A 25913-nucleotide genomic window follows, 5' to 3' on the forward strand; every position below is an offset into this window, starting at 1 on the left:
AAGCCACGCTGCCCAAAGGGAGGTGGACCATAGTCTGACTTGGACAGAGAAACCTGTTCCTTGCCTATCTGCAGTTTACATTCCAGGAGTGGAAAATTGGCAGGCAGATTTTCTGAGCCATCAACAGTTGTTACCGGCAGAATGGTCTCCCTATGTCTTTTGGCCATATACCAAAGATGGGGTTCCCCCCCCCACCCGATCGTAGACCTGTTGGTGTCCAGGTTCAACAAGAAGTTAGACAACTTTGTGGCGAGAACAAGGGATCCACTTGCACTCGGATTAGATGCGTTAGTGATCCCGGTTTTCACTGATTTATGCATTTCCTCCAGTTCAGCTGCTACCACGGCTGCTTCACAGGATCAGGGAAGAAGGGAAGCTGGTAATCCTCGTGGCCCCAGCATGGCCCAGAAGACCCTTGTATGTAGGGATAGTGAGAATGGCAGGAGGGGAGTCTTTGACTCTTCCAACTCGTCCGGACCTGCTGTCACAGTGACCGGCATTCCATCCTGCCTTAAAAAAGCTAAATTTAACGGTGTGGCTATTGAAGCCCACATTCTAAAAAATAAGGGGGCTTTCAGGTTCGGTGGTAACCACCCAGATTAATGCCAGAAAGCCGGCCTCCAGGACCATTTATTACAGGGTCTGGAAGGGCTACGTCACTTGGTGTGAAACCAAGGGTTGGCATCCTTGTAAGTATGTCATAGGAAGAATTCTGGCCTTTCTACAATTAGGAGCAGAAATTAAGCTGGCCTTGAGTACAATCAAGGGTCAGATTTCGGCCTTGGCAGTGTTTTTTTACAAAGGCCGCTTGCTTCGCACTCTTTAGTCCGGGCATTCCTACAAGGGGTAACTCGGATAACTCTGTCGGTTGGAATGTGCCCATGGGATTTGAATCTGGTTTCGTCGGTGTTGCAAAGACAACCCTTTGAACCTGTATGCAATATTCCTTTGATCCTTTTGACAAGAAAATTGGTATTCCTAGTTGCGATCACTTCTGCAAGAAGAGTATCAGAATTGGCTGCTTTCTCCTGTAAAGAGCCATACTTAATCATTCACAAGGATAAGGTTGTGCTGCGTCCGAACTCAACCTTTTTGCCAAAGGTAGTGTCCGTTTTTCATCTGAATCAAGATGTTTCGTTACATTCCTTTTTCCCAGAACCTTGTTCTGCAGAAGAAAAATTATTATATTCTCTCGATGTAGTGAAAGCAGTTAAAGCCCATCTGATACGGAAAATTGATGTTTTGTTTGTGTTGCCGGAAGGCCATAGAAAGGGTCAGACAGCATCAAAATCTACTGTTGCTAAGTGAATTCGTCAGGTGATTAGTCAGGCTTATGGCCTGAAAAGAAGGGTTCCTCCCTTTTAAGATTAAAGCACACTCTACCGGGGCAGTCAGTGCTTCATGGGCAGTGCATCACCAAGCCTCCGTGGCTCAGATTTGCAAGCCTGCTACTTGGTTGTACATACATTCACAAGATTTTATCAAATGAATGCAAGACGGCAGGAAAACACAGCCTTCGGACGCAGTGTGCTGCAGGCAATAGTATAGGTCCTCACGCCCGGCGGCGGCTGTTTGCTTTGTCTCCCCCTCCCTTCAGGTGGCATTGCTTTGGGACATCCCATATAGTTATTACTGTGGTGCTCAGCGTACGGTGATGTACTCCAATAAAAGGATTTTTACAGGTAAGCTGTTGTAAAAATCCTATTTTTTCAGTTTTTGTTTTTTTTCACCAGAAATATGTAGAATACATATCGCCTAAACAGAGACATTTTTTTTTTTTTGGATATTTGTTATAGCAAAAAGTAAAAGATATTGTGTTTTTTCTAAATTGTCGCTTTTTTTGTTTATAAAAAAATATAAACTGCAGAGGTGATCAAATACCACCAAAAGAAAGCTCTATTTGTGGGAAAAAAAGGACATCAATTTTGTTTGAGTACAACGTCGCACGACCACGCAGTTGTCAGTTTAACCACTTGACCACTGGGCACTTAAACACCCTTATTAACCAGACCAATTTTCAGCTTTCGGTGCTCTCACATTTTGAATGACAATTACTCAGTCATGCAACACTGGACCTATATGAAATTTTTGTCCTTTTTTTCACACAAATGGAGCTTTCTTTTGGTGGTATTTAATCACCGCTGGGTTTTTTTATTTTTTGTGCTATAAAATAAAAAATACAGAAAATTCTGTAAAAAAAAATGAATTTTTCTTCATTTCTGTTATAAAATTTAGCAGATTAGTAATTTTTTCTTCATAAATTTTGGCCAAAATTTATACTACTACAAATCTTTGGTAAAAATAAGTACAAATTGGTGGATATTATTTGGTCTTTGTGAAAGTTATAGAGTCCACAAGCTATGGTGCCAATATCTGAAAATTGATCACACCTGAAGTACTGGCAGCCTATTTCAATTCTTGAGACTTTAACATGCCATAAAATTACAAATACCCCCCAAATGACCCCTTTTTGGAAAGAAGACATTCCAAGGTATTTAGTAAGAGGCATGATGAGTTTTTTGAAGTTGTCATTTTTTTCCCACAATTCTTTGCAAAATCAAGATTTTTTTTACTTTTTTTTTTTTTTCACAAAATTGTCATATTATCAGTTTATTTCTCACACACAGCATATGCGTATCACAAATTACACCCCAAAACACATTCTGCTATTACTCCCGAGTATGGCGATACCACATGTGTGAGACTTTTACACAGCGTGGCCACATACAGAGGCCTAACATGCAGGGAGCGCCATCAGGCGTTCTGGATCCCCCAGGACAATTCTGACATTTCTCTCCTACATGTAAAAATCATCATTTATTTGCTAGAAAATTACATAGAATCCCAAAACATTATATAGGTTTTTTTAGCAAACACCCTGGAGAATACAATGGTGGTCGTTGCAACTTTTTATCTCACACGGTATTTGCGCAGCAATTTTTCGAATGCTTTTTTTTGGAAAAAAAAAAGTTTTGTGCTTAAAAAAAACAAAACAAAAAAACACAGTAACGTTAGCCCAATTTTTGCATAATGTGAAAGATGAAGTTACGCTGCGTAAATAGATACCCAACATGTCACTGTTCAAAATTGCACACGCTCGTGGAATAGCGCTAAACTTCGCTACTTAAAAATCCCCATAGGCAACGATTTATATTTTTTTTTACTGGTTATATGTTTTAAGATACAGAGGAGGTCTAGGGCTAGAAGTATTGCTCTCGCTCTAACGTTCGCAGCGATACCTCACATGTGTGGTTTGAACACTGTTTTCATATGTGGGCGGGACTTACGTATGCGTTCGCTTCTGCATGCGAGCACATGGGGACAGGGGCGCTTTAAAAAAAAAAAAAAAAAAAATTATTGTTCATTTTACTTTATTTATTTTAGTTTGACATTTTTTTTCCCCAAAAATAAATTTTTTGATCACTTTTATTCCTATTACAAGGAATGTAAACATCCCTTGTAATAGGAATATGGCATGACAGGTCCTCTTTACAGTGAGATATGGGGTCAATAAGACCCCACATCTCACCTCTAAGCTGGGAGTCTGAAAAAAAAAAAAAAAAAAAAAGATTCTGGCTTTGATCGTATTGGCGATTCGGTAGAAGCACTGGAGGGCGGCGGGAGGGGGGGGGGGATGTCTATGGCTGGGTATTGCAGGGTATCTCCAACTATGGCTGGGTATCTCCGACTATGGCATTGCAGAGTATTGCGTTGCAGGGTATTGGCGGGTGTTGCAGAGCGTTGCAGGGTATTGGCGGGTGCTGCAGAGCGTTGCAGGGTATTGGCGGGTGCTGCAGAGCGTTGCAGGGTATTGGCGGGTGTTGCAGAGCGTTGCAGGGTATTGGCGGGTGTTGCAGAGCGTTGCAGGGTATTGGCGGGTGTTGCAGAGCGTTGCAGGGTATTGGCGGGTATTGCAGGGTATTGGCGGGTGTTGCAGGGTATTGGCGGGTGTTGCAGGGTATTGGCGAGTGTTGCAGGGCATTGCAGAGTGTTGCAGAGTGTTGCAGGGCATTGCAGAGTGCATTGGCAGGGAATTGACGGGTTAAATTTCGGTGAGCAGCGATGTGGGCACTGCAGATGCAGCCCACAGCGCTGCTGACACCGATCTCTTCCCCCTCTGCTGTACCGATCAGTACAGAGAGGGGGAGGAAGGAACCGGCGTCACAACATGACGCCGGTTTGTTTACAAGTGATCACTCCGTCATTTGACAGAGCGATCACGTGGTAATCGGCCGCGATGAGCGGCCGTTTACGGTGATCCGTGATGCGCCGGGTCCACTGGACCCGGTGGTCACGGATGCTCTCGTGTGCGCGCCCCAGGGGGCGCGCGAGAGCAGAATTCTGGGAGGCCGTTAATTAACGGCCTCTCAGAGTTAAACAACCGCCCTGAAGCCGTTAATCTGCAATGGGCGGTTGTTAAGTGGTTAAAGCGACGCAGTGCCATACTGCAAAAAATGGCCTTGTTAGAAAGGGGGTAAATCCTTCAGGGGCTGAAGTGGTTAATAAACACTGGAACGTTTTGAAAAATTACAGGATTCTCAACTCTAAATTACCTGAAAATCCAAAGAATATAAATATATATATATATATATATATATATATATATATATATATATATATATATATATATATATATATATATATATATATATATATATATATATATATATATATATATATATATATAGAAAGACTAGAACACTGAGGGATTTTGTGGCTCTGAATACTGTTGATCTACCTCCCAAGGGCCTAAACGTTTTCTTTTGTTTTTACTCTCCTCTGGCAGGTGCAGTATATACAAGGCTATTGGTAGTAGTAGGACACAAACTTTTACATCTCAGAGCACTCAGACACTATGACATTAAAAGTTATATTTCGTATTCCACTAGGTATGTGGTTTATCTCCTGCAGTGCTCGTGTGGTCTTCAATATGTTGCCAAAATATGTGGTAATATGTGCATACAATGGACCGTATACTGATGAAAAAGAAAATGCATTGCTTGAATTTTCCTGCGGTGTACTTCACATTCGCAAATAATTGCGATTTTTTTGTTTTCTCTTCCCAGCATTATGAAGCTTTGGCAAACCGTGCAGCTGCGTCTGGTCATGTAATAGACATCTATGCCTGTGCTTTAGATCAGACTGGGCTCCTGGAAATGAAATGCTGCCCAAATAATACAGGGTAAGAAAAAATGGAAGGTGGAATGATTGCAGTATAACAGCAATATTCTTTTTTTTTTTTCCAGCTTGTGTGGTTCTACGAAAGCCAAAGCTATGCATTTATGAAAAGCTTTAATTGTTTCTGCCTTAGAACTAGTGGTCAGTGTACAAAAAACAAAGCATAAATACTAAGTCTACATGTTTTCATTTTGATTTGAACAATGGAGCTTAAAGCAGAACTTCAGCCAAAGAATTGTCAAAAAATAATAGCCCATGAAAGTTAAAGAAAAAAGCAGCTTTTGTTGCAATACTTACCTGGGTTCAATATCTGAAAATTAAATACTGTCAAATAGGATTGTGGATGCAATCCAGGAGAGAAATGTGTGTTATCAGAAAGATCCCAGTGCATGCAACCCTGTAGAATGCAATGGAGACAATTGCAAGTTTTTATGTCGAACATAGGTTTTACGCTGCTGTTTATCAAATCTTTATTTTTAGTTAAAAGTAGACTGAAATGAATTTTGGTGCACACAACCACAATATAATACCCATTTTTTTGATAATATATATATAAACAATGAGGTTGCATTGAGTAATAGTTACCAGATATGTTGAGGCTTAAAATGCACATTTTACATGAAACGGCACTACAGTACCTGAATTGTCCATAGGTGTCGCTTTAAAAGCCTTTAAAGGTCATGGGGCTCGATTGACTAAAGAATATCTCATGATATACCTTATTTATAGGCGTATAACACACGCTTTTTCCCCCCTGAAAATGGGCAAATCACGGGTGCGTGTTATACACCAACAGCATACCTCGGAGGGGAAGGAGAGGGATGAATGTCGCCGGAATTCACTGAGCCATCATCTCCTCTCCACTCGGCTCTAATGTCACAAACACAGTCCCGCCACTGCCATTGGACCAGTGTTCTGTCTATTACAGGAACTTGAATCATCTGGGCTGATTTACTTAAAGTATAACTAAAGGCAAAACTTTTTTTGGAGATAGATTAGACGTGGCAGGTTTTATTGCTGTCTGTGTCCCTGTTAGAGAGATTGACCCTCCCTATTTGTCCTGTTTACTGTTATCATTGAAAGTGAAAGCAGCCCTTGAGTTACTCACTGTACTTGGTATATTTGTGGACCCCCTTGCCGGTTTTGGCAGAGGGGGGATTTCTACTGAGGTCGATCACATATGAAGGTGTATTAAGTAGTTGATAGTCGCATTTTCTGTCACTGTGCTGCACACTATGGAGGCTGCGACCTTCACTGTCTTTATTGTCACTTTTTGTCCCTCTTTTTTTTTTTCCCTGGGGGATCTACCCCATGTATGTGAAAACCTTGAATAAACTTATATTTGCAAAAAAAAAGAAAGTGAAAGCAAATCCCAAATTTTGGGTTGTCCCCATAAAAGTAATAGAGGGGAAATCTTCCAATGTGGACACTGTTTCTGGTCACCTAGAGGTCCTCAAGGGATTCTTTTAATTTGTAGGGATTTCCTCTCACTTCCTGCTTTGGCTATGGGACAGAAGTGAAGGGAAATCTCACCAATGACAATGTTGTCTTTTTTTTTTTATTGGTGGAAGCAGGGTATTTATATATGTGTGTGATTTTTGATACTATTTTCATTCAATATTTGAAATTTCTAAAGATATTTTACATTTACTTAAGCACTTACGGACCACCTGCTGTCATTGTACATCGGTACTTTGAAGAAGGATATCGTTGTTATGGCAGCGGGCGGTCCGCTTTCAGATAAAAGTAGTCTCTGTGGTGAATTTGCCACAAGATCACCTTTATTTTGTGGCGGGAGAGGGCCCCCCTTAAGGAGCTCTTAAAGAAACTTTTTCTTTTTCAAATGACATTTACATTTTTTTTTTCTTTTTTTGCATTTTAGTGTAAATATGAGATCTGAGGTCTCTTTGACCCCAGATCTTGTATTTAAAAGGTCCTGTCATGCTTTTTTTTTCTATTACAAGGAATGTTTACATTCCTTGTAATAGGAATAAAAGTTTTTTTTTTTAAAGAACAGTGTAAAAATAAAATAAAAGGTAAAATAAATAATAATAATAAAAAAAAGTAAACGCACCCCGTCCCGGGGGGGCGTGGCCTGGATGGCGATGGTGTAGGTCGCACGTGAGCTGAGCTCCGCTCTCGGAACATCCTGCCTTGATATCCTGCGAGCCTACAACGGCTGAAAGATACCCCGGCCAGACGGTCTGAGACTCCGACAACACACCTGCAATGTCTCCGCCGAAAAGGAACAACAATGCCGCATCCACCCTGGACAAATATCGGAGACAAGAAAAGGACCACGAGGAGCAAGATGGCGCCTCCCCGCCCCAGCCGGCGAAACACATGCGGCGAACGATACAGCCAAAGTGTTCGAGGCTATTTCAATGTGCCAGTCATCCCTGACTACTAAAATAGAGGAGATAAGGGTGGACATCTCCCTTATCAGGCACGACATGACCAAACTTAGAGACGGAGTTAAGGAGACGGAGGACAGGATCAGCCAGGCGGAGGACGTGTTGCACCCGCTCCAACACTCTCATGAGGAGGTACAGTGCCAACTACAACTACTGGCCCAGAAACATGATGACCTGGAAAATCGAACCCGCAGGTTCATAGGTCTGCCGGAGGGTGCTGAGGGCCCGGATCCGCCTACCTTTCTGGAGACCCTGCTGATTAAAACGTACGGCAGGGAGGCCTTTTCTGCATCGTTCGTTGTGGAGCGGGCGCACCGTATGCCCGCGTGGCGCCCCCTGCAGATTTTTTAGTTTGCCCACTTACAAAATTGAAGGGTCTATAATTTTTATTATAGCTGTATTTTAAATGATAGACAGAATATTAACCAAAAATCCAGAAAAAAATATACGATACAAATGTTATAAATTGAGTTGCAGTTCATGAGTAAAATAAGCATTTCATCCCCAAGCAAAACATGACTTAGTGCTTGGTAGAGACACCCTTGTTGGTAAACACAGAGGTAAGATGTTTCTTGTAGTTGGTGACCAGGTTTGCACATATCTCTGGAGGGATTTTGGTCCACTCTTTACAGATCTTCTCTAAATCCTTAAGATTTCTTGACTGTCGCTTGACAACTCAACGTTTCAGCTCCCACTATAATTTTCTATAGTATTAGGGTCTGGAGACTTGCTAGGCCACTCTATGACATTAATGTGCTTCTTAATGCGCCTTTGTTGCCTTGGCAGTATGTTTTGCGATTGCCCACTCAATGTGGTAAAATCTGTACCTTTTAGCAGAGAAACAACCCAAAGCATCATGGTTCCACCTCTGTGCTTGACTGTAGGGCTGGTGTTCTTAGGGTTCTTAGCCTGTGTCTGTTTGTGCTCAGAATTACAGGGAGGTAAAGCCTTCATTAATTAATATGTAATATCCTGCCTTCATTATGTTTAGCTGTTGAGTGGGCATGGAGGAGGAGGAAGGGCATGGGCTGTCATTTATTTGGTGTATATACACCCACATGTGTGTCTCTATAGTCGTGTGCTGCAGCGATAAGAAAAAGAAGAAAATGAACAGCTTAAAATGGAACTGAAACTGGAGCATGCTCAGTAGAACGGTTGGTCTACACAGTCTCAGGCTGCAGTTATAAAAATGTTTTGCCTTTCATTTCCATTTTAAACTGAATGGGTTGTTTTACATGGTGATCATTTTTTAAGTCTATCCCGACTGATTGTTTCCCAAGAAAAGTCAGCAGCTTAGAGTATGGATAATTCTATATTTTTCTGGAAGTTTTAATTCCTTATTTTTTATTGGCTGAGTAGTCTCATGATTGTAAGGCCCTAACCAACCAAAATAACTGTGTAATTTTCATTATAGTTTTGGGTAGTGCAGGAAAGGGTTAGAACTTGAGTCAGTTTATTTCTGTCAGTAGGGGGCAAGGGTACTCTTTACTTTCTGTCTTAGTGACCACATATAAGGAGAGAGAAAAAATATTTTGAAGAGGATGGCAGACAGCAATATAATCCTGTCTGTAATCTTTGTATCCTGATGGCCACACAAAAAAAAACAAAAAGAAAACAAAGGGATATCTGATCAGGGATTCCAGGCAGCGATAATAATCTGACGGTTTTCTCCACTTTCCAAATCTTTTAAAAATCCTGTACTCAGATGTAGAGTGTCGTGTATATTTAGCATTATGTCTTGTTTTCTGATCTGTGACTTACATAGAATTTGTCTCCACACAGTGGTTACATGGTGATGGGGGACGCTTTCAACACCTCTCTTTTCAAACAGACATTTCAGAGAGTTTTTACTAAAGATGCACAGGGGAACTTCAAGATGGCATTTGGTGGTACTTTAGAAATCAAGGTAAAATTAAAATTTATGTGGTGTAATCTTGCATAAAAATCATATTGTTCTGGACTGTGACATTTGTCACACAAACTTGTTCTCGGTCAATGTTATATTGTTTTTCTTTTGTTTATAATTGTTTAAAGTTACGTTTAATCTGTCCTTTTTTCATACCTGTTGTTTTTTTATGTATTTTTATTGTTTTAATTTTTTCAATAGTCATTACAAAATATGGTACGGCATATAGTATGGCATGACATTCAGGCAAAAACAGGACACTTCATATCTGTTTTTTAACCACTTGCCGACCGCCGCACGACGATGTACGTCGACAGAATGGCACGGGCAGGCATATGGGCGTACTTGTACGTCCCTGCCTTCCCGCGGGTGGGGGGCCCGATCGGGGCCCCCCCCCCCCCCCCCCCGGTGCCAGCGGCGGTCGGTTTTCGTTCAGAAGCGATCCGGGATGAGGGGGCGGCCATTCATTCATGGCCACCCCCTCTCGATCGCTCCTGACGAATGGAAGTGAGACGTGACATCACTTCCTCTCCTGTAATGTAAACACAGGAGAGGAAGTGATGTAATCTCTCCTCCGTGTCGGTATTTTTCGTTCCGGCACCGAGGAGAGAGGATCGGTGAGTTGCACGACACTTCACAGTAGAACATGCCAGGCACACTCACACCCCCCCTTCACCCCCCCCAATCACCCCTGCCCCCCCAGTCACAGTGACACCAATAGCATTTTTTTTTTTTTTGCATTGGTGTCATTTGTGACTGTAATAACTGTTAGGGCAGTTAGGGTTAGCCCCATTTAGCTCTAGGGTACCCCCCTAACCCCCCCAATAAAGGTTTAACCCCGTGATCACCCCCCGTCGCCAGTGTCACTAAGGCTGGGTTCACATTGCAGCGGTTTATGAGAATGGATGTGATTCGCACCGCACTGCAGTGCAAATCGCATCCGATCTCTGTGCGATTCGAGTTCAGCCATACTGAATTCGCGCCGCACCCGCTGCAAATTTGCACGAGACCCTTTTTTTGGTCCGCAGCAGAATCGGATCGCATTGGGTGTTCACACCATGCGATCCGAGTTTGCAGATCGCACTGCGATATGCGAACTGATCTGGGGGTGTCATTAACATTTCACTGACACTCCCAGCAGTTCGCATAGGGCAGTGTGAACTGCCGCCGGGAGGCATGCGATGCGGGAACCCGCCGCGGATTCGTGGCGTTCCCGCATCGCTCCAGTGTGAACCCAGCCTAATAAGCGATCGTTTTTCTGATCGCTGTATTAGTGTGACAGGTGACGCTAGTTAGGCAGGTAGGTATTTAGGTTCGCCGCAGCTTTTTATAGCGCCAGGGACCCCCATATACTACCGCATAAAGCCCCCTGATTGCCCCCTCGTTAACCCTTTCACCAGTGATCACCATATAACTGTTACAGGTGACGCTGGTTGGTTACTTATTTTTTTATAGTTTCAGGGCACCCGCCATTTATTACCTAATAAAGGTTTAACCCCCTGATCACCCGGCGGGTGTCATTTGTGACTGTAATAACTGTTAGGGCAGTTAGGGTTAGCCCCCTTTGGTTCTAAGGTACCACCCTAACCCCCCCAATAAAGGTTTAACCCCGTGATCACCCCCCATCGCCAGTGTCACTAAGGCTGGGTTCACATTGCAGCGGTTTATGAGAACGGATGTGATTCGCACCGCACTGCAGTGCAAATCGCATCCGATCTCTGTGCGATTCGAGTTCAGCCATACAGATAGTATGGCTGAATTCGCGTCGCACCCGCCGCAAACTCGCACAGGACCCTTTTTTTGGTCCGCAGCAGAATCGGATCGCATGGGTGTTCACACCATGCGATCCGAGTTTGCAGATCGCACTGCGATATGCGAACTGATCTGGGGGTGTCATTAACATTTCACTGACACTCCCAGCAGTTCGCATAGGGCAGTAGGAACTGCCGCCGGGAGGCATGCGATGCGGGAACCCGCCGCGGATTCGTGGCGTTCCCGCATCGCTCCAGTGTGAACCCAGCCTAATAAGCGATCGTTTTTCTGATCGCTGTATTAGTGTCACAGGTGACGCTAGTTAGGCAGGTAGGTATTTAGGTTCGCCGCAGCTTTTTATAGCGCCAGGGACCCCCATATACTACCGCATAAAGCCCCCTGATTGCCCCCTAGTTAACCCTTTCGCCAGTGATCACCATATAACTGTTACAGGTGACGCTGGTTGGTTAGTTATTTTTTTTATAGTTTCAGGGCACCCGCCATTTATTACCTAGTCTCACTAGTGTACCCCTAAATTTAGGGGTGTCTACTTTCCAAAATGGGGTCATTTGGGGGGGGGTTTGTGCCATCTTGGCATTTTATGGCCTTCAAAACTGTAACGCCCTTAGAAAGCCTGAAGGCGGTGCTTGGTTTTCGGGGCCCCGTACGCGGCTAGGCTCCCAAAAAGTCCCACATATGTGGTATCCCCGTACTCAGGAGAAGCAGCAGAATTTATTTTGGGGTGTCATTTCACATATGCCCATGGCATGCGTGAGCAATATATCATTTAGTGACAACTTTGTGAAAAAAATAAATAAAAATAAAAAGTTTGTAATTTTCCCGCAACTTGTGGCAAAATATAAAATATTCCATGGACTCAACATGCCTCTCAGCAAATAGCTTGGGGTGTCTACTTTCTAAAATGGGGTCATTTGTGGGGGTTTTGTGCCATCTTGGCATTTTATGGCCTTCAAAACTGTAATAGGTAGTGAGGAGTGAAGTCAAATATTTACGCCCTTAGAAAGCCTGAAGGCGGTGCTTGGTTTTCGGGGCCCCGTACGCGGCTAGGCTCCCAAAAAGTCCCACATATGTGGTATCCCCGTACTCAGGAGAAGCAGCAGAATTTATTTTGGGGTGTCATTTCACATATGCCCATAGCATGTGTGAGCAATATATCATTTAGTGACAACTTTGTGTAAAAAAAAAAAAATTTTTTTTTGTCATTATTCAATCGCTTGAGGCAAAAAAATAAAATATTCAATGGGCTCAACATGCCACTTATCAATTTCCTTAGGGGATCTACTTTCCAAAATGGGGTCATTTGGGGGGGTTTTGTACTGCCCTGCCATTTTAGCACCTCAAGAAATGAGATAGGCAGTCGTAATCTAAAAGCTGCGTAAATTCCAGAAAACGTACCTTAGTTTGTAGATGTGACAACTTTTGCGCAAACCAATAAATATACAGTTATTGACTTTTTTTTTACCAAAGACATGTGGCTGAATACATTTTGGCCTAAATGTATGACTAAAATTGAGTTTATTGAATTTTTCTAATAACAAAAAGTAGAAAATATAATTTTTTTCAAAATTTGCGGTCTTTTTACGTTTATATCGCAAAAAATAAAAATCGCAGAGGCAATCAAATACCATCAAAAGAAAGCTCTATTTGTGGGAAGAAAAGGACGCAAATTTTGTTTGGGTACAACATTGCATGACCGCGCAATTACCAGTTAAAGCAGCGCAGTGCCAAATTGTAAAAAGACCTCTGGTCATTGACCAGCAAAATGGTCCGGTCTGAAAGTGGTTAAATACAGCCCCAAATTCCCAAAAAGTTGGGACGCTGTGTAAAATCTAAATAAAACAGAATGCAGTGATTTGCAAATTTCGTAAATCCCATATTTTATTCACTAGAAAATAGAAAACATATTAAATATTTAAACTGAGACCATTTTTGAAGACCAGGTCTTTTTCTAAAACTTCTGTATATTTTAAAGCAGAGAAAATAGTAGGTGATGCAATTTTTTTTTACACAGTATTTGTGCAAATGGTATTTTTTGGGGAAAAATATATGTTAATGAATTTTAGTGCCAAAAAACACAATCTAATAACGAATTGTTTAGTAAACTATGAAATATGATGTTATGCCAAGTAAACAAATATGTCACACTTTCAAATTTTGCAGTGAGTCCTCATATGTGTGTTGCGATCGCTGTTTACGTACCATCGTGTGCGTTCGCCTTTGCATGCAAGCACAGGGGGATGGAAGCGCTTTAAATTTTTTATTTTTAAGCTGTACCTTTTTTTTTTAATATCATTTTTATTGTTATTACAAGGAATGTAAACATCCCTTGTGATAGTAATAGTCGGTGATGGGTCCTATTTACTGAGATATCTGAGGTTTGTTGGCCCCCAGATCTCTCCTCTGCCCTTATCCCCCCATCTATTTAAGAGGTTCTAAATGCCAGAAGGTGGAGTTGGGCATTCCAATCTTGTGACTGCTATGATTGACAGTCGCATTGGTCTCATGATCGGAAAGCTCCTGATTGCAAGTATGCATCAAGAGCTTTCCGGTAGTCTGGTTGCTGTGTTGGGAACACTCTATTAGCTCAGTAATGTGTTTACCTAAGGCTGCATATGGGTCCGCTCACTCGAGAGGCCACGTACAATATATGCATACCTTGGGCAAGAACTGGTTGAAAGCTTTGAATCAAACCAAGATCGGTATAATCCAATGCTTTTTTCAAACCATTAATGGTTTGTTTACAACTGGCAAAACCAGAAGTGATGAAATACTCCTCACTTCTGGTTTCTTAGACCATAGAGCTGATCAGGGCTGTTCCGGTCCCAATCAGCTCTATAGTCAGCAGGCAGAACTGCCAGCTGCAGTCTTGGTGGGACAGGAGAATCCCCTCCTGCTGCTTGTAAAAGCAGCTAGGATTGCTTTTACAAGAAAGAGCTTCACTGCCTTGTCGTGCTTATGAGAATAATTTTCTGCACGGTAATTGGTATTGAATCATTCTTTTTAAAATATAATATTTCTTTTATATTCACCGACTGACACAGCTCCTCTCTTAGCCATTGGGTTGTTACACCACCTTTAGGAGAATACTAGGCATTACATGTTATGTAAAACACAGAACTTTCCAGTTCCGCCCAAGGGGCGGTCCCTTAGGTAACAACCCCCCAGCCTGCCATGCAGCCATCCGTTTTATTTTGCCTAGTGAAGGAGAAGGACCTAGGAACCCTGACGGGCCCATCGGTCCTCCTTCTGCAGAAGCTTTGCTTTTTGTGCAAGATGAAAAATCCTGTGATCTTTTTTTCAGTGGCTATCTTAGGTATGGGCAAGGGAAAGCATGCTCTCCTGTGTCTATGTGGCCATTTTCCCTGTGATTTGTCCTTATACTGGACGCCAGCGGCCATTTTCTAGAAGCCTGAACACGTTTTTCAGCTTATGAAAAACAAACAAACTCTGGACAGCCGCACTCTGCATTAGATGAAAAGTAAAAGTGCATTTATTCCTTCAAATGAAAAAACTCCACATCACGCGAATCACCACAGCAAAGGGAACAAAATTACAGCGCTTACTCATGTTTTAGCGCGAAACGCGTTAGTAATTTTGTTCTATGTTTTTTTCCCTTTTGCTGTGGTGAGTCGCGTGATGTGGAGTTTTTTAATTTGAAGGAATAAAGGCACTTTTACTTTTCATGTAATCCAGAGTGTGGCTGTCCAGAGTTTGTTCGTTTTTCATGTACTTGGTTTGTGCAATCAGCCTGCACCTGGAACCCCCACCTGCCTGGAGAGCAAGCAGTCTATCGGTGGACTGACCTGGAGCGGTGGATCTTTGCTTTCTTTGACGTTTTTCAGCTTCTCTAGAGACAGCATGTGTTCCTGTAATCCGGCGGCCATTTTCCCAGTGTTTTATGTCCTTATGCTGTGCGCTGGGCGGCCATTTCCTTTGAGCCTGAGGACATTACAGAGCACTTTCAGCGCCATTAGCAGCAGCTTTGAATGACGCAGAGCGGATTCCTGTGCACCTGGGAGCTAACAGAGACCATGGCACTACTTACTGGACAGCACAGAACCTGTCAGGGTGGTGAGTCCTGCGGGAAGAGCCCCTCAGCCAGCAGCAGTAAGGAGGGTGGGACCATCACTGTCCTAAGTCCCCTTTTGGTGGCAGACAGGGTAGGGTCAGCATGGCTTCAGAAACTGGTGTTTCTTCCCCCGAAATACAGGCAATTGCAACCGGTTCGCCTGCCGAATGCGCAGTGCCTTTGGACACTGTCAATGAGTTTGTTGCCAAGATGGAGGCGATGCGTGGGCGCAAAGTGCTAAAACGTGACCGCTGCCCCCCCCCCCCAGCTTCTAGGGAGAGCTCTAACACAGACTCGGGCCCTGCTGAGGCTGGTGACTCCTGCTCTGTTGTTTCAGATGACGCTGACCAGGACCGTTTGGACAGTGAGGATGAGTCCCCGTCCAGGTCCGTGAGCGACAAAGCGCTTGTTGAAGCACTTATCACAGCTGCGCGTGATACCCTGATGATTCAAGAGCCAGCAGATCCCTTTGCTGATGTAGTGGTCCCTTTTGGGTGCCATAAGCCAGCCTCTTCACCTAAGGTGTTCCCGTATCTGGCTTATTTTGACAAGTTCTTTTACAAGGAATGGGGTCGACCTCAACAGACTTTTTTCGGTCCCAAATACATGGCTGTGCATTACCCCTTTGAGGAGAGCCTTCTCAAAAAGTGGTTGGCTCCTCCGGTTGTGGACTCCCCAGTATCCAGATTAAACAAAGTAACCATGATCCCAGTAGAGGGGACTCCTGCATTTAAGGATCCAACGGACAGGAAGGCTGAGGCAGTGGCTCTTCCTTGTTTACGGTTGTGGGGTCAACCATGCGACCAGTACTGGCTTCCACACTTGTGTCCCAGACACTAAATGTATGGGCAAAACTGTTGCACCACGCATTGGGAGAACAGCAGACTTCCCCTGTCTGCGTGGAACTAGCAGACCAACTAGTGCAAGGCCTTAAGTACATTTGTGATGCGGCCCTGGATACTCTTCCCCTGTTATCCAGGTCTTCAGTGTCAGCAGTGGTGCTGAGGCGCCTAATTTGGTTGAAATGCTGGTCTGCTGACCAGGCATCCAAAAAAGCCCTGACGGATCTTCCCTTCTTTGGCGACTGGCTCTTTGGAGCCCCTTTGGATGACATTATTAAGAATGCCACAGGTGGTAAGAGTACCCTACTCCCACAGGCCAGGAAGGCTAAGGAGCCACGCCGTAGGCAAGGGCGCTCTTTTTCCGCTCACAAACGGCTTTTTCGTCCGCCCAGAGCTTCGGCTAAACATCCCCAGCCCGACAGGATGACCACGGAAGGACAGAAACGTCCCTGGAACGGCAAGCCCAGCAAGCCTGCGAACAAAAGTGCTACCGCATGAAGGTTTGCCCCCCACCCATGTCTCGGGTGGAGGGTCGCCTTCAGGAGTTTGCAGCCCGGTGGTCCTCTTGACTGTCAGACCAATGGGTCTGCGATCTGATTTCCTACGGTTACAAGATAGTTTCTCTCTTGGCCGCAAAACAGATTCTTCCCCTCCAGCATACCCATTCTCCCGACTTGCCGGGAGGCCCTCTTGGGGGCAGTAAGGAACCTGCTGAATCGCGGGGTGATTGTACCTCTTATGGAATCTGAACGTTTCCAGGGGTTCTACTCAAACCAGTTTGTAGTTCCCAAGAAAGAAGGGGTACGTCCAATCTTGGATCTAAAGGCCCTCAATCACTTTGTGAAAGTGAAAAGGTTCAGAATGGAATCAGATTGCACAGTAGTCGCTGAACTCCATCAAGGGGACTCCCTGGTGTCCTTAGACATCCAGGATGCGTACCTTCACATACCCATATGCCTCCGGCATCAAAAGTTTCTGCGATTTTCATTCGGGGAAGCCCACTACCAGTTTGTGTCTCTCGCCTTTGGTTTGGCTTCAGCCCCCCGAGTCTTTACCAAGGTATTGGCTCCTGTGTTGGCATTGCTATGGCAACACGGGATCGCCATCGTGGGTTACCTAGACAATCTCCTCCTGAGAGCTTCTTGCACCTCAGAGTTAGAGGAGGATGTGGCGATCACCATGCAGACCCTGCAAGAATTTGGGTGGCTGTTGAACCTAAAAAAGTTGGTGGTAGTACTCCAGGGAAGCGAGAGTGTTTCTCCCTTCAGACAAGCTACAGACTCTCAAAGCCGAGGTAAAACTGCTGATGAACCGCAAGTCGTTGTCGCTTCGCTTCTGCATGCAAGTCCTGGGACTCATGGTGGGCTCCTTCGCGGCAGTACCATATTCCCAGTTCCACACCAGAGTTCTGCAGAAGGAGATTTTGACAGAGTGGGACAAATCTCCGTTGTCCCTGGATCGAGAGATCCAGGTGAGCCAGTTAGTCAGGGATTCCCTGATCTGGTGGCTGAGGTCCCTGGTGCTTCAGTCCGGGAAGTTGTTCCTACCTCTAAATTGGACGGTGATCACAACGGACGCCAGCCTATCCGGCTGGGGTGGAGTAATGAGAGTTCAGTCGACTCAGGGCCTCTGGTCGACGGAGGAATACAAGTTGCCGATCAACCTGCTCGAACTGAGAGCGATCAGGCTATGCCTCTCCACATGGTCGATAAGACTGCAAAGGCGTCCGATCGGGATCCAGCCAGACAACGCTACTGCAGTGACCAATCACCAAGGAGGAACAAGAAGCTCGGCCGCCGCACGGGAGGCCACTCACATACTTTGGTGGGCAGAGCGACATGTACTGGCCCTGTCAGCCATTTACATCCCGGGAGTGGAGAACTGACAAGTCACCAGATGCTGGACCCAGGAGAATGGGCGTTGCATCCGTCGGTGTTCAGGCTACTGTGCCTGCGGTGGGGCACACCAGACGTGGATCTTCTGGCCTCCCGTCTCAATCGGAAGGTGCTGACATTTGTGTCCAGGATGAGAGGTCCGTGGGCAGAGTACCAGATGATCTATGCCTTTCCTCGTAGAGTGGAGGCCGAGGGGATCCCAGTAATACTGATTGCACCAGATTGGCCCCAGGGTCCTTGGTACGCAGACCTAGTGTGACTAGTGGCAGACGCTCCCTGGCAACTGCCGTTTGCGAGAGGACCTTCTGTCTCAAGGTCCAATTCTCCGTCCTGCTTTACCATCGCTGGCTTTAATGTCTTGGCTATTGAGAGCCAGGCGTTGAGGAACCGGGGTCTGTCGGACTCTGTGATCCCAACTATGTTGAGAGCACGGAAATCTTTTTCTCTGAAGATAGATCATCGTACCTGGAAGGTCTACATCTCCATGTGTGAGGAGAAAGGATGGCGTCCGCGCCCCTTTTCTATATCCAGGATCCTGCTGTTTCTACAAGGAGGAGACCATAAATTGGCCTTAAGCACCATTAAGCACTTCCCGACCAGCGCACGACGATGTACGTCGATAGAATGGCACGGGCAGGCATATTGGCGTACAGGTACGTCCAATATTCAATGCCGCCCTGCAATCGGGAGAGCGCCGGCGCACTCCCGCGCTGGTCGGGAACCCCCGTGAGTCCGGTCGCGGGACCCGCGGACTCGATCGCCGCGGGCATCCCCGCGATCGTCTCACGGAGCGGCCGAATGGAGGAAATGCTGTGTAAACAACATTTCTCCATTCTGCCTAGCAACTAGTGACGCTGATCTCTGCTCCATGTGATTGGAGCAGAGATCAGTGTTCACTAAATGAAAGCCCAACCCCCCCACAGTTAGTAACACACCCCTAGGAACACTTAACCCCTACACTGCCACCCACTGGTTAACCCTTTCCCTGCCAGTGTCATTTACACAGGAATCGCTGCATTTATATAGCAGGGATTACTGTATAAATGACAATGGTCCCAAAAATGTGTCAAAAATGTCCGATGGGTCCCCCACAATGTCGCAGTCACAATAAAAATCGCTGATCGCCGCCATTACTAGTAAAAAAAAATAATAATAAAGAATTATTAATAAAAATGCTATAAAACTATCCCTATTTTGTAAACGCTATAACTTTTGCGCAAACCAATCAATAATCGCTTATTGCGATTTTTTTTTTACCAAAAATATGTAGAAGAATACGTATCGGCCTAAACTGAGGGAAAAAATTTTTTTTTATATATTTTTGGGGGATATTTATTATAACAAAAAGTAAAAAATAATGTGTTTTTTTCAAAATTGTCGCTCTATTTTTAGCGCAAAAAATAAAAACCGCAGGGGTGATCAAATACCACCAAAAGAAAGCTCTATTTGTGGGAAAAAAAGGACGTCAATTTTGTTTGGGAGCCACGTCGCACGACCGCGCAATTGTCAGTTAAAGCGGCGCAGTGCCGAATCGCAAAAAGTGGTCTGGTCTTTGACCAGCAAAATGGTCCGATCTGCAAGTGGTTAAAGGACAAATATCAGCTTTGGCTGTCCTTTTTCAGGGACCCCTGGCGTCTCACTCTCTGAGTACTTTTGTCCAAGGGGTCTGACATGTTGTTTCTCCGGTGCGTCCACCGTTACCTCCGTGGGATCTGAATCTGTTGTTGTCGGCGCTGCAAAAACCGCCATTTGAAAATATCAGAGAGATCCCTCTGTTTACTCTTTCCCAGAAAGTGGTCTTTCTAGTGGCCATCACATCGGCCATCAGGGTTTCGGAACTGGTGTCCTTGTCCTGCAAGTCGCCCTATCTGGTTATCCACAAGGATAAGGTGGTGTTGCGTCTGAAACCGTCTTTTCTGTCGAAGGTGGTCTCGGCGTTTCACATCAATGAGGACATTGTGTTGCCATCTCTGTGTACAAAACTGACACATCCTAAAGAAGTGGCCCTTTATGCTCTGGACGTGGTTCGAGCTCTGAAGGTGTATTTGTCTGCCACGGCTCCCTTCCGGAAGTCAGACTCACTGTTTGTTTCAGTGGCTAGTCCAAAGAAGGGCATGTAGGTCTCGTCGGCCACCATTTCCAGGTGGATCAGACAGATTGTAGTACAGGCCAAGCCTTGAAGGGGCAGGTGCCCCCCTTTCCGGTCATGGCCCACTCTACGAGGGCAATCGAACGTCTTGGGCCTTCAAGTGTCTGTCGCTCAAGTGTGTAAAGCGGCGGCCTTGTCGTCTGTTCACACCTTTACAAAATTCTACAAGGTAGATGTCGGTGCATCGGCTGATCCCTGTTTTGGCCGCAAAGTTTTGTAGGCGGCTGTATAGTTGCAATTGCATATACAATTTTTCCTTTTTTCCTGTTTTTTTGGGTAAAAACGCAGTACCGTTAAGTTAATGCACTGTTGCATTTGTTACTGCAGTTTTCGTGCGGTTAAAAACGCAAAAAGAAAGGGTTAAAACCGCCTGCAATATGCCACAAAATTTCCGCGTTTTGCCGGCAGTAATGCAGCGCTGCCCCATTGATTTCAATGGGGAGCAGCGGTAAACGCACCGCTCCAAAGAAGCTGCTGGTAGGACTTTTCCTGACGTCCTGCCAGCGGACCGCTCCAGTGTGAAAGCCCTCGGGCTTTCACTCTGGAATGAATGGAGCAGCAGTTTGAGGGCGGATTGCAGGCGCTATTTCTAACGCTATAGTGCCTGCAAAACGCCCTCAGTGTGAAAGGGGTCTAAGAGAAAATAGGATTTTTTGTACTCACCATAAAATCCTTCTCTCTGTAATTCACTGACTGACACAGCACCCGCCCCTCCTGTTTTTTCTTTACGTTATACTGCTTGTTGACGTACTGATGGCTGGATGGCAGGCTCGGGGGTTGTTGCCTAAGGGAAAGTACTAGGCATTGCATGTTATGTAAAACACAGAATTTTCCTAAAGGTGGCGTAACAACCCAGTGGCTAAGAGAGGAGCTGTGTCAGTCGGTGAATTACAGAGAAAAGGATTTTATGGTGAATGTAAAAAATCCTATTTTTTTCAGATACAGGATCAATCAATATGAACACAGACTAAAAATAGGAGATTTATTCACCAGACATGTATTCATACAAAATAGTTATATGTATTGGTTGACAGAAATAAATGTTACATAAAATCAAGAAAATTTCTTAAAGCACCAGCTAATGGTAGGGTTGTACTTTTTAAATGACAAAAGTTCCCTGTAGAGTCAATAACCGTGTATATATGACTATTTCACAAATTCAACTGTTACTATACTGCAGGTAAGTAAGTGATCAATAACATGAAATAGAATAGACATCTGCTATATCAACAGAGAAATTACAAAAATTGTCATGTAAAAATTGGTTATCCACTCGAGAGAAATAGTTATCCAACTGTTTATAATAATCAATAAATCAATGTTTTAAAGTAAGACAAATTATAAGAAAAGATCAATACAGTATAATTACCCTTTCCAAGACGGCTGCTGGTCTAAAATGGTGGTTACCAAAGTTCTAAAATGGCTGCTGTGGTTTCCAAGATCGCTTCTGCTTAACCACTTAAGGACCGGAAGGATTTGCCCCCTTAATGACCAGGCCATTTTTTGCGATACGGCACTGCGTCGCTTTAACAGATTATTGCGTGTTCGTGCGATGTTTTACCCAAACAAAATCAACGTCTTATTCCCCCCCCCCCACAAATAGAGCTTCCTTATGGTGGTAATTGATCCGCTCTGCAGTTTTTATTTTTTGCTCTATAAACAAAAAAATTACAATTCTGAAATTTTTTTTTTTTTTTGCTATGAGTATCCCAAAAAAAAAAAAAAAAAATGTCTTCATCAGTTTAGGCCAATATGTATTCTTCTACAATATTTTTGTTAAAAAAATCACAATAAACGTATATTGATTGGTTTTCACAAAAGCTATAGCGTCTACAAACTAGGTAATAGATTCATGGTATTTCTTACTTTTATTTTTTATTTTTTTACTAGTAATGGCAGCAATCTGTGTTTTTTTTTAATTTATTTTTATTGGTACTGTGACATTGCGGTGGACAGATCAGACACTTTTGACACATTCTTGGGACCATTGACATGTATACAGCAATCAGTGTGATCAAAATGCACGGATTACTGTGTAAATACCACCGGCAGGGGAGGGGTTAATACTAGGTGGCAATCAAGGGGTTAAATGTGTTCCCTGGGAGGTGCTTCTAACTGGGGGGATGGAATGACTGGAGGAGGAGAGAGATTGCTATTCCTAATCACTAGGAGCAGCAGATCTCTCTCTCCTCTCCTGCAAGAATGGAGATCTTTCTGTTTACATTGACAGATCCCCATTCTGGCTCTCTGTGAAGCGATCACTAGTGGCCGGCAGACGTCGCGGCCACAGGTCACGCGCCATGGGCATGCATGCGCACCCAATTGCTCTTAAAGAGGCCAAAGGGATTTGCCTAAGGGAGCCAACCTGTCGCAGTATAATGACGGCACCTGGTCCTTAACCACTTCAGCCCCAGAAGGATTTACCCCTTTGCTGACCAGAGCACCTTTTGCAATTCGGCACTGCATCGCTTTAACTGACAATTGCGTCAGTGCAACGTGGCTCCCAAACAAAATTGACGTCCTTTTTTTCCTACAAATAGAGCTTTCTTTTGGTATTTGATCACCTCTGCGGTTTTTATTTTTTGCGCTATAAACAAAAAAAAGCGACAAATTTGAAAAAAAAGCATTACTTTGCTATAAGAAATATTCCCCAAAGTTATAGCATCTACAAAATAGGGGATAGTATTATGGCATTTTTATTAATATTTTTTTTTGGTTTTTACTAGTAATGGCGGCGATCAGCAATTTATTTTTTTTTTTTTCCCTGTGACTGCAACAATATGGCGGACACATCGGACACTTTTGCCGCTATTTTGGGACCATTCACATTTATACATCGATCGGTGCGATTAAAAATGCACTGATTACTGTATAAATGTGAGTGGAACTGAAGGGGTTTTACACTAGGTGGTGCTGTAGGGGTTAAGTTTGTCCTAGGGAATGACTCTAACTGTGTGGGGGATGGGCTTACAGGGAGCGGTGATCAGTGACGGTGTCACTAGGCAGAACGGGGAAATGCTGGTGTTCTTCCTCTCTGTGAGACAATTGCAGGTGTGCCCGTGGTCTGATTCATGGAGCTTACGGCGGGCCCGCGCGTGCGCCTGCTATACAGACCTCGCAAGATCACGTACATTAATGTGATTTTTCAGAGCTAACCTGCCGCAGTTTTCTGCGGCGGCTGGTCCTCAAGCGGTTGAGCAGTTAAAGAGGAATTACGTCTTACGTCCTCAGAGTTTCAGGGTATAAGGTGTCGAGGAATTGTCGTGGGGTTATAAGTTGATGAATAAAGTGTGTGTGTGTGTGTGTCTGAGTGTTTTTTGGGTAAATCGCTGCTCTTAAATACCCTATGAACCATGAACTCATAAACATTTTCATAACCTAACCTAAATATCCACTCCTGTGCAAAAAGTGCATCAATAAAGTGTTCTATGATTGAGTTCCTCCAGAATTGTCCATTGTGCTTCACAGTACACACCGCACTCACCGCATTACTTTGACCCTTTGTTTTGCCAAACAAGTCAAGAAGCGCACAAATTGGTCCAAAGTGATAGGAGTTCAACTCCCTTTAAATCATCATCCAGCTTGTTAGGGTTTTCTGCCATGCCCCTACCTATATAGCCCAGGGGAGTAGTGCCTTACTTATTACCATAAAGGAATAGAGGGGAGCCTCATGTAGTATGAGGTTGTTTTATTTACAAAAATATTATTATTATTGCACTTACATATAAAAGTACATCATAACTGCCATAACCTGCAAAACCAGGAAGTGACGGACTTGCTATGGCCAGCATGCATTCCAAATGGCAGAAGTGACGTCGCCCAGAAGTCCCACCCTATGCATTTCATCATCCATCCATCCATCAAAGTCCCATATAGAGCACCATCTAGCATCCATATTTAAAATTACAACACACATATTGTGCTTGAGTTGTAGTTTTAAATATGGATGCTAGATGGCACCCTATATGGGACTATGAGAGTTTGTTGATTTTACAATAGAGAAGTTATTAGTCATTTATCAGCCAATTCTTTGCAAATGTGTGATAAGAAGTAGGAAATTATGATAGGTGGTGTGGGTTGTTCAAAATAAAGTCTCCTACACACGATCAGACTTTTGGCAAAGCGCCAGACATTTGTCCAAAGGACATATGTCGTTAACTTGTCTTGCATACAAACTGTACACAATTGTCAGCTAATAAACACGAATGTAGTGACGTACTACGTGGAATTTCAGCTCTTGAGTACCACCTTATGCTAATGTTGTGTTTGGTGAGCATTAGTTTTGAGCATGCGTGTTTGGACATTTTGTGTGACGGATTGTGTACACACGATAGGATAATCTGACAACAGACCATAAAATTTACTAGCCTGCCATCCAGCATTTATTGGCAGAAAATTGGCCAACAATTGTCTAATGGGGCGTACTAACAGTCAGATTTTAGGCAGTCTGTCATCACACAATTCTCAGACGAAAATCCGATCGGGTGTATGAGCCTTTAGAGTACCAATATGTGCAGGAGGCGAAGTCTTTTCTATATAATAGCGAAGACAACACTGGAAGCCTTTACTCCTAAAGACGTTGCAGCTTGATGAGGAAATGCGTAAGGTGGGGCTCACTTCCGGGTGACATCACTTCTGTTGTTTTGAAAGACACGGTGGCCATATTGGGTTGGGGTTGACTCCTTTTATTTTTTTATTTTTTATTTTTTTTTAAATCTTTATTTAAGGAATGCGGTACATATAATGCAGTGTCATAACACATTAAAACACCAACAGAAAATTCGGTGCCAGCCCAAAGAAACAGTATATCACCAATGACCGTAATTAGTATACAACAAAACCAATAGTCACATGACTAACACTATCTTATGATATTCTGGATGTCGAAGATTCTCATTTCCCCCGCCTTATGGATTTTATAGTCAATCCAGGCGTCAAACCAAGCCCCTCCCAGCCCCCTCCCCCCCCCCCCAAAAAAAGGGGAGGGGGGCGGAGGCCCCGCCAGACCTATGTCATATGGTAGATTAGGACATTAGGGGGGTAGACCGCCTGTATATTGGGATAATTCTGTCCCTCTGTGGCCGGCCTTGACCCGTCGTTACGTGTGGGCTTAAATTTGGATAATGCACCTATTGTTGTATATAGCCCATCAGACTGGATTCTCGGTGTAAAACCAGAGGTTTACCGCACTCCAAGGGTATTTTAACTTAACCACTTCCCACCCGGCCAATGCATATATACGGCCGGGTGGGAGCCGTCTACTCCTGATAGGACATTCAGGAACGTCCTTCAGGAGTAGCGGGATCGCGCCCGCGCAGCGGCGCGATCCCGATGTGCTCGTGTCACCCGGACACGGCACATCTCAGATCGGCAGGAGGGCTCTGTGATTGGCCCTCCTGATCACATGACGGCCGTGTCCAATCACAGCCGTCATGTGATGTAAACAAACAGCCGGTTGCTAGGCGATCGGCTCTCCTCACACGGAAGTCACCGCTGAGGAGAGGAGAGCAGAACGCTGCAGCCGGCTGATGATCAGTGAGTATGGGCTGCTTTTTACAGCTTTTTACTCACTGATCATCAGTGTAGTGTAAACACACAACACACCACACAGTACAAACACAGTCCCCACATATGTCCCCAAAACACACATGTCCCCAAAACATACATGTCCCCAAATAATAAAAACA

The 25913-nt window shown here is 44.2% G+C and overlaps 1 protein-coding gene across 2 annotated transcripts in view; it reads left to right on the forward strand.

Moving 5' to 3' along the window:
• SEC23A (SEC23 homolog A, COPII component) overlaps window positions 1–25913 on the forward strand; it is a 256161-nt gene that overhangs the window by 69397 nt on the left and 160851 nt on the right. For both annotated transcript variants that reach the window (XM_077464838.1, XM_077464839.1), the window contains 2 exons: window positions 5067–5182; window positions 9375–9498. In XM_077464838.1, coding sequence (XP_077320964.1) covers window positions 5067–5182; window positions 9375–9498 — 240 coding nt within the window. The remainder of the gene's footprint in view (window positions 1–5066; window positions 5183–9374; window positions 9499–25913) is intronic.

The sequence above is a fragment of the Lithobates pipiens genome, unplaced genomic scaffold, assembly GCF_037356315.1.
Source record: "Lithobates pipiens isolate NorthernLeopardFrog02 unplaced genomic scaffold, aLitPip1_a1.2 Scaffold_30, whole genome shotgun sequence".
NCBI lineage: Eukaryota > Metazoa > Chordata > Amphibia > Anura > Ranidae > Lithobates > Lithobates pipiens.